The 15,014-nt window shown below is 42.3% G+C and overlaps 1 protein-coding gene across 5 annotated transcripts; it reads left to right on the top strand.

Moving 5' to 3' along the window:
* Positions 1–7,614: 7,614 nt before the first annotated feature.
* On the top strand, positions 7,615–14,271 carry LOC123111774 (ABC transporter A family member 7). Of its 5 annotated transcripts, none has more exons than XM_044532643.1 (18): positions 7,616–7,756; positions 8,360–8,744; positions 8,843–8,925; positions 9,025–9,169; positions 10,487–10,600; positions 10,828–10,952; positions 11,046–11,204; positions 11,301–11,463; positions 11,539–11,664; positions 11,745–11,828; positions 11,913–12,274; positions 12,358–12,558; positions 12,655–12,764; positions 12,858–12,942; positions 13,119–13,247; positions 13,340–13,445; positions 13,563–13,651; positions 13,731–14,271. In XM_044532643.1, the coding sequence occupies exons 1-18, from the start codon at positions 7,670–7,672 to the stop codon at positions 14,028–14,030; spliced, it is 2,853 nt and encodes a 950-aa protein (XP_044388578.1). In that variant the 5' UTR covers positions 7,616–7,669; the 3' UTR covers positions 14,031–14,271. The 5 variants fall into 5 exon arrangements, with proteins under 5 accessions (XP_044388576.1, XP_044388578.1, XP_044388577.1 ...); XM_044532644.1 differs by lacking the exon at positions 7,616–7,756 and adding an exon at positions 7,768–7,967; XM_044532641.1 differs by having other exon boundaries at positions 7,615–7,756; positions 12,655–12,942.
* The last annotated feature ends 743 nt before the right edge of the window (positions 14,272–15,014 follow it).

The raw sequence follows: 15,014 nt of genomic DNA on the forward strand, positions 1-15,014 counted from the left end.
CAGGAATAGTAAAAGAGATTACCGCAACTTCTCGACAGTTGCAAGCTTGTTCCTTCATTTTTTTAAGGACGTAGTACGAACAATGAGGCTCATAGTCTTGCTAAACATGCTTTAGGACTTCAGGTTGGACGCTATTTGTGGCTTCTAGATCCTCCAGACCTAAATTGTATCCCAATGTATTTGGATTTTGATTAATAAAGCAAGTATGTTTAGACTAAAAAAACCTGACCATTCGCGCGTGAAAATTGCTTCAGTTTCTGTTTTGATCGTGCAGTTTTTCGAATGCAGAGACACATAAATCAGAAATAGCTGATCACATATGGCTTTGGGCTTTGGAGGACTTTGCCAATTTTCCTATTCACTTTAGCGCTTCTATTTCTTCTCCTATAGCACGAACTGGCGCGATATGCCGATATCGCTGGTTCAGAATCTTGGTTTTGCTCTCTACTTGGATCTTCCATGATACCTGCTGGTGATAGCATGCACTACAAGTACGATTTTCAAATCTCAAGGGCTCATACCGATTTATTAGAGCGTGTAGTGTGCAGATCCGGCACCTGTTGGCCTTGCTGTCGGTCTGCAGATTGCGTTTTTCGGACGATCTTGTCTTGCAGCAAAAGATGTGTGCATGTTACGAGTCAAGACTGAAGACTGAATACTGTCGTGTGGCTCATACCAAGGAAAACAGAAGCTGTGTGCAGCTGGCTGACAGCCCGAGACGAAACAAATCAATACTATGCGGATGGGGAAAATGCCAATCGCAACTAGAGTAGTTGAGTTGCTGCGTCTTTTTCGCCACACGACCATGAACTCATGATATGGTTGCCCGGCGAGGGCTTCCGAGATGGCCTCAAACTCCTAATTCATATGCTTAATCAAACTTAATTAATTGGCACTTAAGCAAATCCGATTTCCTCACGTATCACATCACATACGCATCCACATCCACGGTTTGGATTGGAATCCACTCATGTATCGGCATCACACCTGACCTGAGCTCATCAATAAAAGGGAAGGCAGCCAACCTGCCGCCTTTGCCTTCACCTCGCTCTCACCTTGAGCCGAGACTTCTCTTCTCCACCTTCCAATCGTCTCCTTCACCAATCACCCAGCGACCGGCGTCCCCTGTTCCCTTCCCATGGAGATTGCCTACCCCTACGGCGGGGAGTTCACGAGGAAGCACGGCTTCGTGACAGGCCGGCCGTTTGACGCCAAGACCGGCATCATGTCCGGCCAGAAGCGCGCGAGGGAGATGGAGATCCTTCGGCAGCGCTTCCAATCCGAGCTCGTCGCCGTCCGTCGCCTCCTCCATAAGGCGGCCGCCGTGCTAGTTCCCGCCTCGTCCCCGTTGGCTCCCCGCGTCAACGAGAGTTGTCCAGGGTTCTTGGCCGAGGAGCCGCCGGCCAAGAAGAGGAAGGCGTCCCCTCCCGTTCCTGTGATCAATCGCAAGAAGGCGCCAACGAAGAAGAAGATGACGGCCTCTGAGAGGGAGATGCTCGCGGAAGACCTGGAGCTGTTCGTTGCGGAAATCCCCGATCACATCGTCCAGCTCTTGAAGAAGCAGAGCTGCGCCACCCGCCCCGGCGAAATCGAGATCGACCTCCACGCGTTGGACGCCGCCGCCGTCGTCGAGTTGCAAGGGCAGGTTGACAAGTTCGCTCGTGATCGTCAGAGGAGGTCGAATCCGTCGCCGCAAGAACGGCACCAAGACGGCCCTAGGGTGATGGCCCAAGAGGAGGAGGATGACGAAGAAGTTGACATCTGTGGTGGCGTCTCCCCCTTAGCAATCGTGCCGCAACCTCTGCTGCAAGAACGGCACCAAGACGGCCCTAAGGCCATGGCCGAAGAGGAGGAGGAGGAAGATGTTGACATCTGCGGTGGCGTCTCCCCGTTACCGATCGTGCCGGCACCTCTGCTGCTCGTCGAAGATGAAACAGCCAGTGGCTGTGGCAGCCCAAGCTCCAGAAGCAGCAGTTCGGATACTGATTCCAGCGACAGCGATTCAGATACTGATTCCGGCAGCAGCGACTCGGGTTCAGAGCACTCCGGCGGCAGTGACTCAGATTCTGATTCAGACGAGATCGTCGACAGTGAGCAGCTCGCCCGTGCTCTGGAGAGGCAGCGAAAGGAGGTCACGTCCCGGGCGAGGGAGAAGGCCCGTCAGGAGGTGCTCCAGATGGAGAAGACGGCAATGCCCGATGATACCCTACACCCAGAGGATCTGAAGAGGCTCGGCATTGATGAGTACAACACGGCGAGGCCCAACAACTTGTTGCGGCAGATTGGACTCTACCTCAAGCTTGACGACCACGACTGGAAGCAGCAGCAGCACTGTCAAAGCTTCGAAGAAGACCTAGAGGAAGGGGAGATTCCATCGTGATCGTCGTTGCTAGCAAGGTGCTATAGCAAGTGATGCTGTTGTTGATAGCTTGATGCCTCACAGAAAGCTTGTAGTTGTAGCTCTCTTCTGCAAAATGTATGTCTGCTCAACATGATTCGATATATGAAAGTACGTGATCGATTAAACAGTATCATGTACATTTTTAAAATCCATGGACATTTTTTTTGTTTTCTCCGGTTTCATTTTCCAAAATACATGCATTTTTTATTTAAAACTCATGAACATTTAAAATAACTCATGGGTATTCTTTTTTAAAATTTAAGTCATTCTATTAAAATGGGTGAACATTTTTTAATGGAAAAACACAGAAAATACATTGAAAAAAAGTTGGCTACAAACAGTACTAGGTTTTTTGTAGAGAACTTCGCTGCATTTTATTGATCAATGATGTTCAAAGGAACTGTTACAAGATCATGTGGCGCAGCAACCCAGACATGACGTCCAAAATTAAAATCTAGAGAGTATTTACCTAAACATCAACTCTACCTCGACTGTTATAGGTGAAGTTGTATTTCTCGAAATTACACAAGCATTGATTGACTATCGCTTCATGATGCCCGCCTATTTTATCTGAGATTTCCTTCACAACTATGGCACAACCAAAGCTATTACGATCAGCATGACTAATAGATCAGCGGAAATGTCATGGCTCTTGGGTTGCCGGCACGCAAGGTCTTCTAGACTCCGTCCGTCAATTATGTCACTAAATGCAACTGCAGACGAGCCAAGATAGAGGTCGATTTGGGGCCTGTTCTGATTTCCTCCAACTCCAAACTTCACAACTTCTCAGCTTGGTTTCAGCCCGAACGCCTCAACTCCAAGAAGCTAAACTTCACGAAGCCATCTTGGGCTGCAGTGTAATTTTCTGAAGCTAGGGAAACGCAGCTCCATGTTTACAAGAATCTGGAGTTGGGACATATTTACGGCCATAATGCCACCGCCAAAGAAAACGGTTCGATCCCTTGCTCCTCCTCGCTCGTAAAAGGGTACCGCACGCACCGGCTCCTCCTCGTTCGCGCCAATATGGGCTGCTTTCAGCCGGCCCAAGGTGGCAAGAAACGGGCCAGAAGTCCCCTAGCTGGGCTGCCAGATCAAAATGACGCTGGGAGAAGCTACGATGCAGCCGAACGCTTTTGAGTCGCCACCTGAAGCAAGAAGTTACGCGAGAAGCTGGATCTAAGAAGTTTTAGAGAAGCTGGTCTCCGCAGCAGCTTCTTCCATCATTTTTTGATATTGTACCATCAACATTGAACTTCGCAAAACCAACCAGGCGGGATCCAAGGCAAACACTGGGTCCTGGACCTACTAGCCCGCGAGAGCTGTGTGTGGGAGACATATAAGATATAACCCCGCCTCGCGGTAGGCGAGAGCGAGGTGGGCCGGGCCCAATAGGGGGTTCTGAGAGCGGGTTTCACTGTGTTTCTTTTTCCCTTTGGTATGGTTTGTTTTTGGTCTTCTTTTTTCTTTTCTGTTTTCTATGGTATTTTACTTTTTCCCTTTTATTTTGTTTTCTTTGTTCTTTTGTCGGTTTTCTGCTTTTTGTTTCTCTTTCCGGTTTTGATTAGGTTTTTTTTTCATTTTACTTTTTAACACATGTCTACTTTTTTCACGTAGAATATAGATATTCTGTATATATTAAGGATATTTTTATACATGTTTAGCATTTATTATAAAATAAAGGATTAACAATTTTCTCAATATATATTTTTGATGACTACTTTTTTCATACACGTTGCTCAGGAATATTTTTTATACGCATTTAACCTTTCTTAAATACATACTTTTTTTTAAATATATGTTTTGATGTCTAATTTTTTTCCATGTACGCCTTAGATTTTCGTATACATCAGTAACACGCTTAACATTGTTTTTAATGCAGGATTACATTTTTCAATATGTGTTTTTAATGCATAATTTTTTTAATACACATTGTGCATTTGTCATATACATCAGGAATACTTTTATATACATGTTTAACTTTTTTTAATGTTTTCATACACATTGTTCTAAGGCGAGCCGAGGCAACAGTTGTTCGTCCCGAGCGCACGGAAGCTTACATGGGTGAACGGCCCACCGCGCGGCTGGTGTCCAAAGATTTAGTGGGCTGAGGCCTACTAGTAAATCTAACAGAAAGCAGAGCACCTGACCATGCGCGTGAAAATTTCTTCAGTTTCAGTTTCATCGTGCAGTTTTCTGAAACGCAGAGACACATGAAGTAGAAATAGCCGATCACATATAAGTATAACCATGGTCTTTGGAGGACATTGCCAACTTTCGTCTTCACTTTAGCGCTTCTGTTTCTTCTCCTGCAGCAAGGACTAGCGCGGTATCGCTGCTTCAGAATCTTGATTTTGCTCTCTAGGATCTTTCATTCATGATACCTGCTTTTGTGATAGCATATACTACTACCGCGATTTTCAAATCAAATCTCAAATGCTTACACCGATTTCGCAGAGTTTGTGCAGATCCGCCACCTCTTCACCTTGCTGTCGGTCAGCAGATTGTGCTTGTCGGACGAGAACTCGGCCTCTTGTGCCTGATCTTGCAGCAAAAGCTGTGTGCACGTTACCTACCACAAGACTGAAGACTGAACTCAGCTCTGTTATTGGTAGGAGTACTGATTAACCTGTACCGATTATCCACAAAAAAAACTCTGTATTAATTAATGAATCATACTACTCCTGGTTAACCTGTACCATAATATTATTTTTTTTGCGAAGTACTTAACCTGTAGTACCATATTAACAGTGTGGAGTACAAGGTTTCTCTTTCTAGTGTGTGGCAGGGTGTGGAGCTGTCTGACAGCCTGAGATGAAACAAACCAGTATACGCGGGTGGGGAAAATGTCAATCACAACAAAGAGTTGAGTTGTTGCGTGCGTCTCCTCGCCACATGGCATTGGCATGGCAATATGACCACGCCACACGGACACGGTGGTGTGATCAGATGATACGATATGACAAACGCAAGAATGGTCTGGTTTCATCCTCTGCAGCGGTGTGCGCTCCCTCTGTCAAAAGTATACACACCTGCGTTTTGCTTTGGTTTGTTCCGTTTGGCACAACAGTGGACCAAGTCCCCCTTGCCCGGTCATCTTACTCAGTTTCTACGGAGTATATAGCAACCATAAAACATGAAGGCTACGTTTGGCAGCGCAATATTTTTGGAGTTTTCAGATAATTCCATGGTTATAATTTATAAATACTTTTTTTTGAGGATTGGTTATAAATACTTTGATGTGATTGGTGTCAATAAAAAATTGAATTAATAAACCGTGGTTTTTCTGCAGTGCAGTATATGTGAATTACCGGATCAGTATGTAGATTGATTTTTGTACGAGATACCTGATCGATCGAGCCGATCAGGCATCAGCAAATTCTATGTTTTGAAAAATCAATCAGCACATATTATGGTGGTGTACGGCAAAGCTGTTGAAAGCCACGGTTTTTGAAAAATTATATTATTCATTGCCCGTACGTTGATATAACCAGGTTTTCAAATACTATGGGCTTTAAAAAACTTTGCTACCAAACTAATTTGAAGCTTTGCAAATAACGGGATCAATGTGATGTGTGTAAGGTTTGGACCTGTTGGTACGCTGCCTATGTTGTGAGCTTTATTAATTTAAAGTCGGGCGCTCCTAGCGTCTTCGTTCTAAAAAGGAAAAAAAATAATGGGATCAACTAAGGAGGCGCCGCCCTCATTTCTTCGTGCACCACAAGTACAATTCCATGAAATACGAAACAAATTGGACAGTTGTGTGATAATTTTGGCAGAATTAATGCTTGTCATATTTCCCAGCAGAAAATAATACTCCCTTCATACATAAATGTAAGATATTTTAATATGCACTACATATAGACTGAAATGAGTGAACAAATACACTAAAGTGTGTCTATATACATCAGAATAAAGTGTGTTTGAAAATAATACTTCCTTCGAAAATAATACTCCCTTCGTACATAAATGTAAGATATTTTAATATGGACTACATATAGACTGAAATGAGTGAACAAATACACTAAAGTGTGTCTATATACAAGAAAGAGGTACGTAGAACGGAAAATACACAGGAGCTCCCGGGTGCTCCACACCCCTATATGAATATTAAACATAAAAGATATCAAAAATATTCAAAAATATTCTGAAATTTGGGGATATCAAACCTGGTTTCTCAATCTACTCCCGTGTGAATTTCATGAAAAAAATACCAAAAAACGTATCCGTGACGAAGGAAATACTGTCCGAACAAAAATCCATCCAAACAGATTTTTTCTATACATAGGATTTTTTTGTCCTTTTTGCCACGAATACGTTTCCTGATATTTTTCACGAAAATTCACGCAGGAGTAGATTGGGAACCCAAGTTTGATATCCTAAAATCTCAGATTTTTTTTCAAATTTCTCGGTACCTCTTTAATTTAATGTTCATATAGGGGTGTGGAGCACCCAGGTGCTACAAATCCGCTTCCGACGTAGAACATCTTATATCTGTTTACGAAGGAAGTACTTGCCGTATTTGACAAATTTGTTGCGTATGCTAGTAATCATACACGTGCAATGCATGTTATGATATCACAAAAGATATTAACTTCATTGCGCATTAGTAGTATTAGGGAAAAGATGTTTGTGTGTTGATATTAGGTAGAATATAATTACTACGCTATATTAACAAAGATATCAATTGCATTGCACGCACGTTGATATTCGGCAGGATGTAGTTACGTGGTTATCATCGAAGTTTTTTTTTGGAGGGGGGGGGGGGGGGAGGTTATCACCGAAGTTGATATCAGGTACTCCCTCCGTTCCTAAATATTTGTCTTTCTAGACATTTCAAATGACTACTACATACGGATGTATGTAGACATATTTTAGAGTGTAGATTCACTCATTTTGCTCCGTATGTAGCCACTTATTGAAATGACTAGAAAGACAAGTATTTAGGAACGGAGGGAGTATGATTTAGTTGCACGCTAAAAACACCGGAGCTACATAGACCATTGGATAGACGCGGTTGAGCGGGTGAGATGGGCTAGATCTTCGCAACTCGCTCTTTTTCTACTGGTATATAGAATGTAGATATGTATCACATTTGTTTTGGATTATACAATGTGTTGAATAATTTAATATACAAACACAGCAAAATACGTTATCTTATAATTCAAGACGGAAGGGTACAATGGGCACAAAGCTTCCAAAAGTCACATACCCCACAGTCCACATACCTACACAGCTCCAGGGGTGGGTGGAAAACAGCTTGGTCGGCGGATGATCAGAACCAGAGAAAGAAAAGTTTGCCCACACAGAAGTCCGGCCGGCGCGGGAGTCCTTCATCCCGACGGCTATATAACCGGGGTAAAGTTAAACCCCTCGATCGGTTTCGTCCCGATTCCCAACTCTTCTGATTCTGAACGCCTCCATGCGCATCTCCTCTTCCCCATCTCCCCGCCGCCTCCTCCTCCTCCTCCTCCAGACCTAAGCCATCCTCCCCATGGATTCCCGGAGGCGCCCCGCGGGTTTCCTCACGCAGGCCAACGCGCTCCTCCGCAAGAACCTCTGCCTCCAGGCAATTTTCCTACCTTGCCCGTTCGCTTTTATCTACTTCTGCGCTGTGTTGATACGCCGCTCTGTGTGCGCCCGCCACGTGCTTGTGAGTATGCCTGCACGGTTCTTGGGGATGCCGCCGGTGGGTCGACCGCGGGAAGTCCCGTCGATCCGGCATGTTTCGAGAATTTCCAGTGGCGCCGCTGAACTTTTTGGCTCCAGCTGAGTTCTGCATATATCTGTCGGTCCAGCTTTTCTAGGATTTGACGGCGTTTCAGACTAGTACACGGCAGCATGGAACGCCACATGTTTCTTAAAATCTTGATGCCCTTTAATAATAAGATTTCTTATAGACATGCACATTCTTATAACGCAGTAATGCAGCATCTGACTCTGTTCGTGACTGCGATGCAGAAACGGAACCTCAAGACAAACATTGGCATCACCATCTTCCCGATCCTCATCTGCGTTCTGCTTCTCGTGCTCCAGAACATCATCAACAATGAGCTCGACAAGCCCAAGTACAACTGCGGTTGCGCCTGCGTCGACACCGACATGTACGGGACCTGCAAGAAGAGGGAGTGCGGCGTCCAGTACTCGACACTGGAGCAGGTCTGGAGCTGCGCAATTCCCAGCCCGCCGCGGTGGCCAGCACTGATTCAGGTTCCCCAGCCTCAGTTCCGGGCTGTCAGAACTGTCTCCCAGCCATTTGATGATTTGCCCGATCCCTCATGCCGTGACTCTTTGTCTTGCCCCGCCACTGTCCTCATCACTGGAAAGGACCGAGGGTTTGCTGAAAGTACGTGCTTCCACAATACAACACAATGCATATCAACTGTTCAAAATTAAGATCAATGTATCTTACTTGTTGAGTACTTCCCGTTTTCCAATCGACAGGTATTGCAGGAGGTCTGTTTCCTGTTTTCGCTCCCACTCTTAATGTGACAGATTATCTTGATGCTCTCTCCAGGATAGTTGTTGTGAGTTCCTTCGATGCCTAATTAAGCTTTTTCCCTTGTAAGTTGCATGGCTTCTTTTGTTGTGTTTACGGAAGTACTGGTTGCGTTGATTTGTCTCAGGGTTCAGACACCATTCCATGGTATACACAATTGATAGAGCCCGCATTTTCTTCTTCGGATACTTTGTATCTGCTCCAGCCTCAGTGTGTGCCCTATTTGTCGCAGACCATTTCATATAACGCCAGGGGCATACCGCTCCAGCTAAGTAAGTTAAAACTTCCTTCCCTAAGGTATTTAATTTACAGTTTTGTATTGGGAAACTTAAATTAATTTACTGGAAAGTAGCTTAAGTGTAGATATGTGACGTACTGTTTTACACCAAAGTTTATTTGCATTTGAAGGAATTCTATTTAGATGCGGACTTTCAATAGTTCAGTCTTTGATGGGTGTTTCCTCGAATACGCACGTGACCTGCACATCTTTGTTTTAGAAAGAAGAAGACCACAGAATGACAAATACAATAACGCCCTAGGCTTCAAAATGACTGACAAACATAAAAGAAGATGAAAAAATACAGAAACACCAAAAGGTCCAAACTTTGCAAATGGTAGTTACTGTGGACTAGCAGAACGACCTCGTACAGCTCTAAGTGTCGTGTGACTGCGAGTGCCTTCACATCGGCGTTGGAATATTCATAACTAGTTGAAGTGCATGCCTTTTTGTGTGGAAAATAACTGAAGCATGCAAATATCTAAAAAAGCATGCTTCTGTATAAAGATTTTCCTAATTATATTATACCCTCCGTCCCAAATAAGTGTTTCAACTTTGTACTAACTTTAGTACAAAGTTGTACTAAGCTTGAGACACTTATTTTGGGATGGAGGTAGTACTTGACAATTGGTGTAGCTTCTGTTTAGCGGTGGCAGGGTAAAACATAGTGGTTCAGAATGGTGGTCTAGAGTAAAACAAGCGTACTGCACAGCCGAGAGAGCAATGGTACCGTCGTAGCGATGTGAGGTAGCAGCTGTAGCAACGTGTACGTTGAAATTGCAGTTTTCTTTGGCAATATGTGTGTATTATGTCCCGTAAATAAATACATTGTATTTATTCCATGTTAGTTTTTTTTTGCAACAAACCTTTCTGTATATACAGTTATACACGTAACTCAAAGTGATGAATATTTTCATAAAATGATCTGGGAATATAGCGTTCGCTATAGCACCCACTATCCAATATCCGTTATAGTGAAGCTAATCCACTACAAAGAATACAAATCTTCTATTCAAAACATGGATCATAAATAATTCATAATTCGCTTTCACATTTTCTTGTTTGCTTTCTGCTTTTAATGCAATCAGACAGGAACAAATTGACTAGTTACTATGTTAGAGAAAAACTAATTGTGAATGAAGAAAGTGGATTTTGTATCTTGGTATGATTATAATTACTGGTACTGACTACGGAGCACTGACTTTTTGTGTAGTCTGTTTGACCAGAATAATTAGACATGTTAATCTTTTGTTTGGATTCTTTTTTAGACCTGCTATTATTGCTGCTCTGATGTCTTTACGAAATGAACCAGATATACAGTGTGTTGAAGGTGTGTTGTTGTGGCGTGAGAGTACATCAGTTATCAATGATGAATTATTAAAGGGTTATACACAAAGAGGAGGAAAAACAAACGAGTTTATTGCAGGTTATCTTCCTATCTTTGTAGCACCAATTTTTTGCCTCTTTGCATTTGTAGCGGGTTTGCACAGCAGTGAGATTTTGTTAAGCAATTTCATAATAAACTGGCTTTTGAATGCTGCCCGTGTTATTAATAATTGCTTGAGCCCATCTACCTAAGTATGAGAATGAAATTTCATTAGCAACACTTATTTTGCATCTATGTATACTGTATAGTTGTGTTCTTCTTTGCAGGTTATGACTTCTTGAGCTCAACGGAGTATGGCCTCGGTATAAATGTTTGGTACAACTCTACTTATAGCGGTAAAACCGCATTTTCATTTATCGCAGCATTACGAGTTCCACGCTTGGTGAATGCCGTATGTGCTCTGTTTCCCATTAATTCATCTCTCAGTAATTCCAATTTATTGTGGAACATGGCAGCTTTTATTATATCGTGTTTGTTTCTATAGGTATCCAACGCATATCTCAAATATATCCGAGGACCTGGGGTGGAAGTGCTATTGGAATATGTAAAAGATATGCCCAAAGTTGGAACAAGTTATAGGTTCGACCTCTCTTCTCTTATCAGTCCGCTATTCTTCACATGGATCGTTGAACTGCTTTTCCCAGTGAGTATGATGAGATGTAACATTCCTTAAGTGCACTTAAAAATGTTGAATGTATTACAGAGTCAGTAGAGCTTGGAAATTAACTCTCCTTTCCAGGTTATGTTGACGTATCTGGTGTATGAGAAGCAACAAAAGTTGAAAATTATGATGAAGATGCAAGGTCTGAAGGACGGACCTTACTGGATGATATCTTATGGTTATTTCTTCGTTCTATCGGTTGTGTATATGACATTTTTTGTGTTTTTTGGATCCTTGATAGGTAATGAGTTTTCACAATTTATTTACGAGTATTCTTGAAAGAACCAATTTTACTCATGAAGCTGCTTTTGTGCAGGTCTCAATTTCTTCAGGGTCAATAACTATGGCATACAGATTGTTTTTTTCTTTGTCTATATAAATTTACAGATTGCTTTTGCCTTTTTTGTGGCATCTTTCTTTTCATCTGTCAAGATAGCCACAGGCCAGTGACTTAAACCTGTAATACCTAAGTCTAAATTTTCTTCTTGGAAGTGACAAATTTCGTCTATCCCCCTTCTGCAGTGATTGGTTACATCTATGTATTTGGCTCTGGCTTACTAGGGGCCTTTCTTTTCCGCTTTTTTATTGAGGACATAAATTTTTCCCGTAAGTTGCTGGCCTAGCCAATCTGCAATTCGATTTATATGTTATATGGCCATATGCATAACAAGGTTCGTATTGCCTACTCAGGTGGTTGGATATTAGTTATGGAGATTGTCCCAGGATTTTCGCTCTATCGAGGACTGTATGAGCTTGGTCAATATGCATTCTCTGGGAATGCTATGGGAGCCACTGGCATGATGTGGGAAAATTTGAAAGACCCAATCAATGGAATGCGTGATATCTTGATCGTAATGACTGTAGAATGGGCATTAATGCTTGTGTTAGCATTCTATTTGGATCAAGTCTCTTCAATAGGTGGCAGTGTCGGAAACCCCTTACTCTTCTTTAGATGTCTGCAGAAGAAACATGCACCACCATTACAAAGTAGCTTTGCGCAGCAGAATCATAAAGTAGCCGTTGATATGGAGAAAGCAGATGTTGCTCAAGAAGTAGGTTACCTGCCATAGTTTGTCACTTCCATCTTTTTCTACAGCACATTTGCATTAATACTCATGCGTTTATATCTATTCAGCGACAAGTAGTTGAGCAATTATTGATGGATTGCAATGCAAACCAAGCTATCATCTGTGACAATCTGAGGAAGGTTTATCCTGGAAAGGACGGAAACCCAGACAAGCTGGCTGTTCGAGGATTATCTTTGGCCCTACCAAAAGGCCAATGCTTCGGAATGCTTGGCCCAAATGGAGCTGGGAAAACATCATTCATTAGTATGGTACAGTACTGAAACAGCATGCAGTGGCATTTTTTATAGAAGTTGCATAAAGTATTGCCACACACCTTGATTAACTTTGATCTGATCTGTCCTCAGATGGTTGGACTTACTAAACCTACATCTGGTACTGCTTATGCACATGGAATGGATATAAGGATGGATATGGATGGCATATATACAAATATGGGCGTGTGCCCACAGCATGAGTATTTACTGCAACTTATAGCTCATCTGGCCATTAGCTTTCTTTCCCACATCACACTGTCTTATCATGGTAACTGGTCTTGTCTGAAATGCAGCTTACTTTGGGAAACATTGACGGGAAAAGAGCATCTATTCTTCTATGCTAGGTTGAAGAATCTTCAAGGTGCTGCATTAGTGAAGGTACATCTAATCTCTGTAACTTCGTTTTAGTCTAGTACTTGCATTTCATTGTAAGAGAATTCAAGCTACTATCTTCATTCATCAGCCATATTATTCAGCATCTCAATGTATGTACAGTATTATTCTTCAGCATTGCTGGCCCCATTTAAACACATCAACTTTTCTTTCATTATCAGGCTGTTAATGATTCTCTGAAAAGTGTAAATCTGTTTCATGGTGGTGTTGGTGATAAGCAAGTGGGAACGTACAGCGGAGGCATGAAAAGAAGGCTCAGTGTGGCAATATCATTAATCGGAGACCCCAAAGTATTCTTCTTGTTTTTATGTTTCAAGTTTCAACCCTTCCTGTAGAAATCTATTTGCAAATTGGTTATGAAGCTGAAGGAAACATTCCTTAGGTTGTCTACATGGATGAGCCAAGTACAGGACTAGATCCGGCATCAAGAAATAACCTGTGGAACATTGTGAAGGAGGCTAAGAGAAACCGTGCAATTGTTCTTACTAGTAATTATGATTCTTTTCCCTGTCCACTCATGCATCTACATCATAGACTCCCCTGTCCACCACTTTACTGCATCTGAAAATAACAATGAATATCGTCTGTTCCAATGTATCTGACAGCACACTCAATGGAGGAGGCAGAAGTACTTTGTGACCGACTTGGCATATTCGTCGATGGCGAGTTCCAATGCCTCGGAAACCCTAAAGAGGTATACATCAGCTTCTTAAATCTGAAATGTTACTGTAGCAACAATTCTAAAAATTATTTACCACTGTAATGCCATACAGCTGAAGGCAAGATACGGGGGTGCATACATATTTACAGTGACAACACCACCAGAACAAGAGTCGAAGATTGAACAGCTAGTCCATCGCCTGTCACCAAGTGCAAACAAGATCTACAATCTTTCTGGCACTCAAAAGTTTGAGCTGCCAAAGCAGGAGGTGAGAATAGCCGATGTCTTTCATGCAGTCGAGAGGGCGAAAAGCAGGCTCAGCATACATGCTTGGGGTCTCGTTGACACTACCTTGGAGGATGTCTTCATCAAGGTTGCCAAGGGAGCACCGGTGTTCAATGATGTTGCATAGATTGTAACCTGGAGAGTGTCTTCGCCATGGACGGCCAAGGGACACCCCAAACCCAAGCATTCCATGTGACTTCGTAGATAATCTTGTGAGTTCATAGCATGTAGGTTCTGTTTGGGTAAAAATTCATAGCATGTAGTTTTTTTTAAGGGAAAACATTATTCCTACATGATATTTGATGTGGTTCAACTTTTCGAGAGAAATGCAAAAAAGAAAAAGAAAGAACAGAGACAGATTCTTGACAGTGCTATTGCAGAACAGAATCGTTGGTTGCTTTAGTTTGTCAGATTTATTTCCTGAACACTTTCTAAAAGTGAAATTCCATTTTGCATTCCCGAACACCTTGTTCAACCCGCAAACAACCTAACATTTTGTACTTATTTATTTCCAAAGTTTTAAATCTGGATCACTTATAGTTTGTAAAATCTTTTGACATGATGTTGATATTTTTAAATATAAATTTGGTCAAACTTTGTTGAGTTTGACTTGACACAAATTTAATACGCGGAGTGAAAAGGGACCGGAGGGAGTATTTTGTCGGGATGTGCGAAAACTATATGCATATATAGTTTTTTCTTGGAAGATACTTTTATAATACAACAAATATTGGGATTTATATTTATATTCTAGCTGAAGTTAAAGGTCAAAAAGAATTTGGGTATGTCTAGACGCCATTCCTTTTAAAAATCAGCAGAGAGCATTTAGTAATCTTTAAATACAAATGATCTCCTAATTTTCATCATATTTTGCTTCATGTATTCTGTAAATATATTAGTAATTTGGTAGTAGAAACTAACGACCAAACTTTGTATTTAAAAACCGTGTGTACAATGTAGAGTAACAACGATGAGGCTCCCATGCAAACGGATGAAATAAGCGCAGACGAGCAGGCAGCCGCACACGGAGAGTTAACCGACAGGCGACAGATAAAACTATGATAAGTTGATCAAAGACCGTGATTTACGGCGTAAGCATAGGCGACATGTG

The sequence above is a fragment of the Triticum aestivum genome, chromosome 5B (genome assembly GCF_018294505.1).
Source record: "Triticum aestivum cultivar Chinese Spring chromosome 5B, IWGSC CS RefSeq v2.1, whole genome shotgun sequence".
NCBI lineage: Eukaryota > Viridiplantae > Streptophyta > Magnoliopsida > Poales > Poaceae > Triticum > Triticum aestivum.

Coding starts and splice junctions, on each gene's coding strand:
- LOC123111774 (XM_044532641.1), top strand. CDS start 7,670: ATGATCAGAACCAGAGAAAGAAAAGTTTGCCCACACAGAAGTCCGGCC. Junction 10,953..11,045: donor TTCCACGCTTGGTGAATGCC/GTATGTGCTCTG, acceptor TTGTTTCTATAG/GTATCCAACGCATATCTCAA. Junction 11,665..11,744: donor ATCTGTCAAGATAGCCACAG/GCCAGTGACTTA, acceptor CCCCTTCTGCAG/TGATTGGTTACATCTATGTA.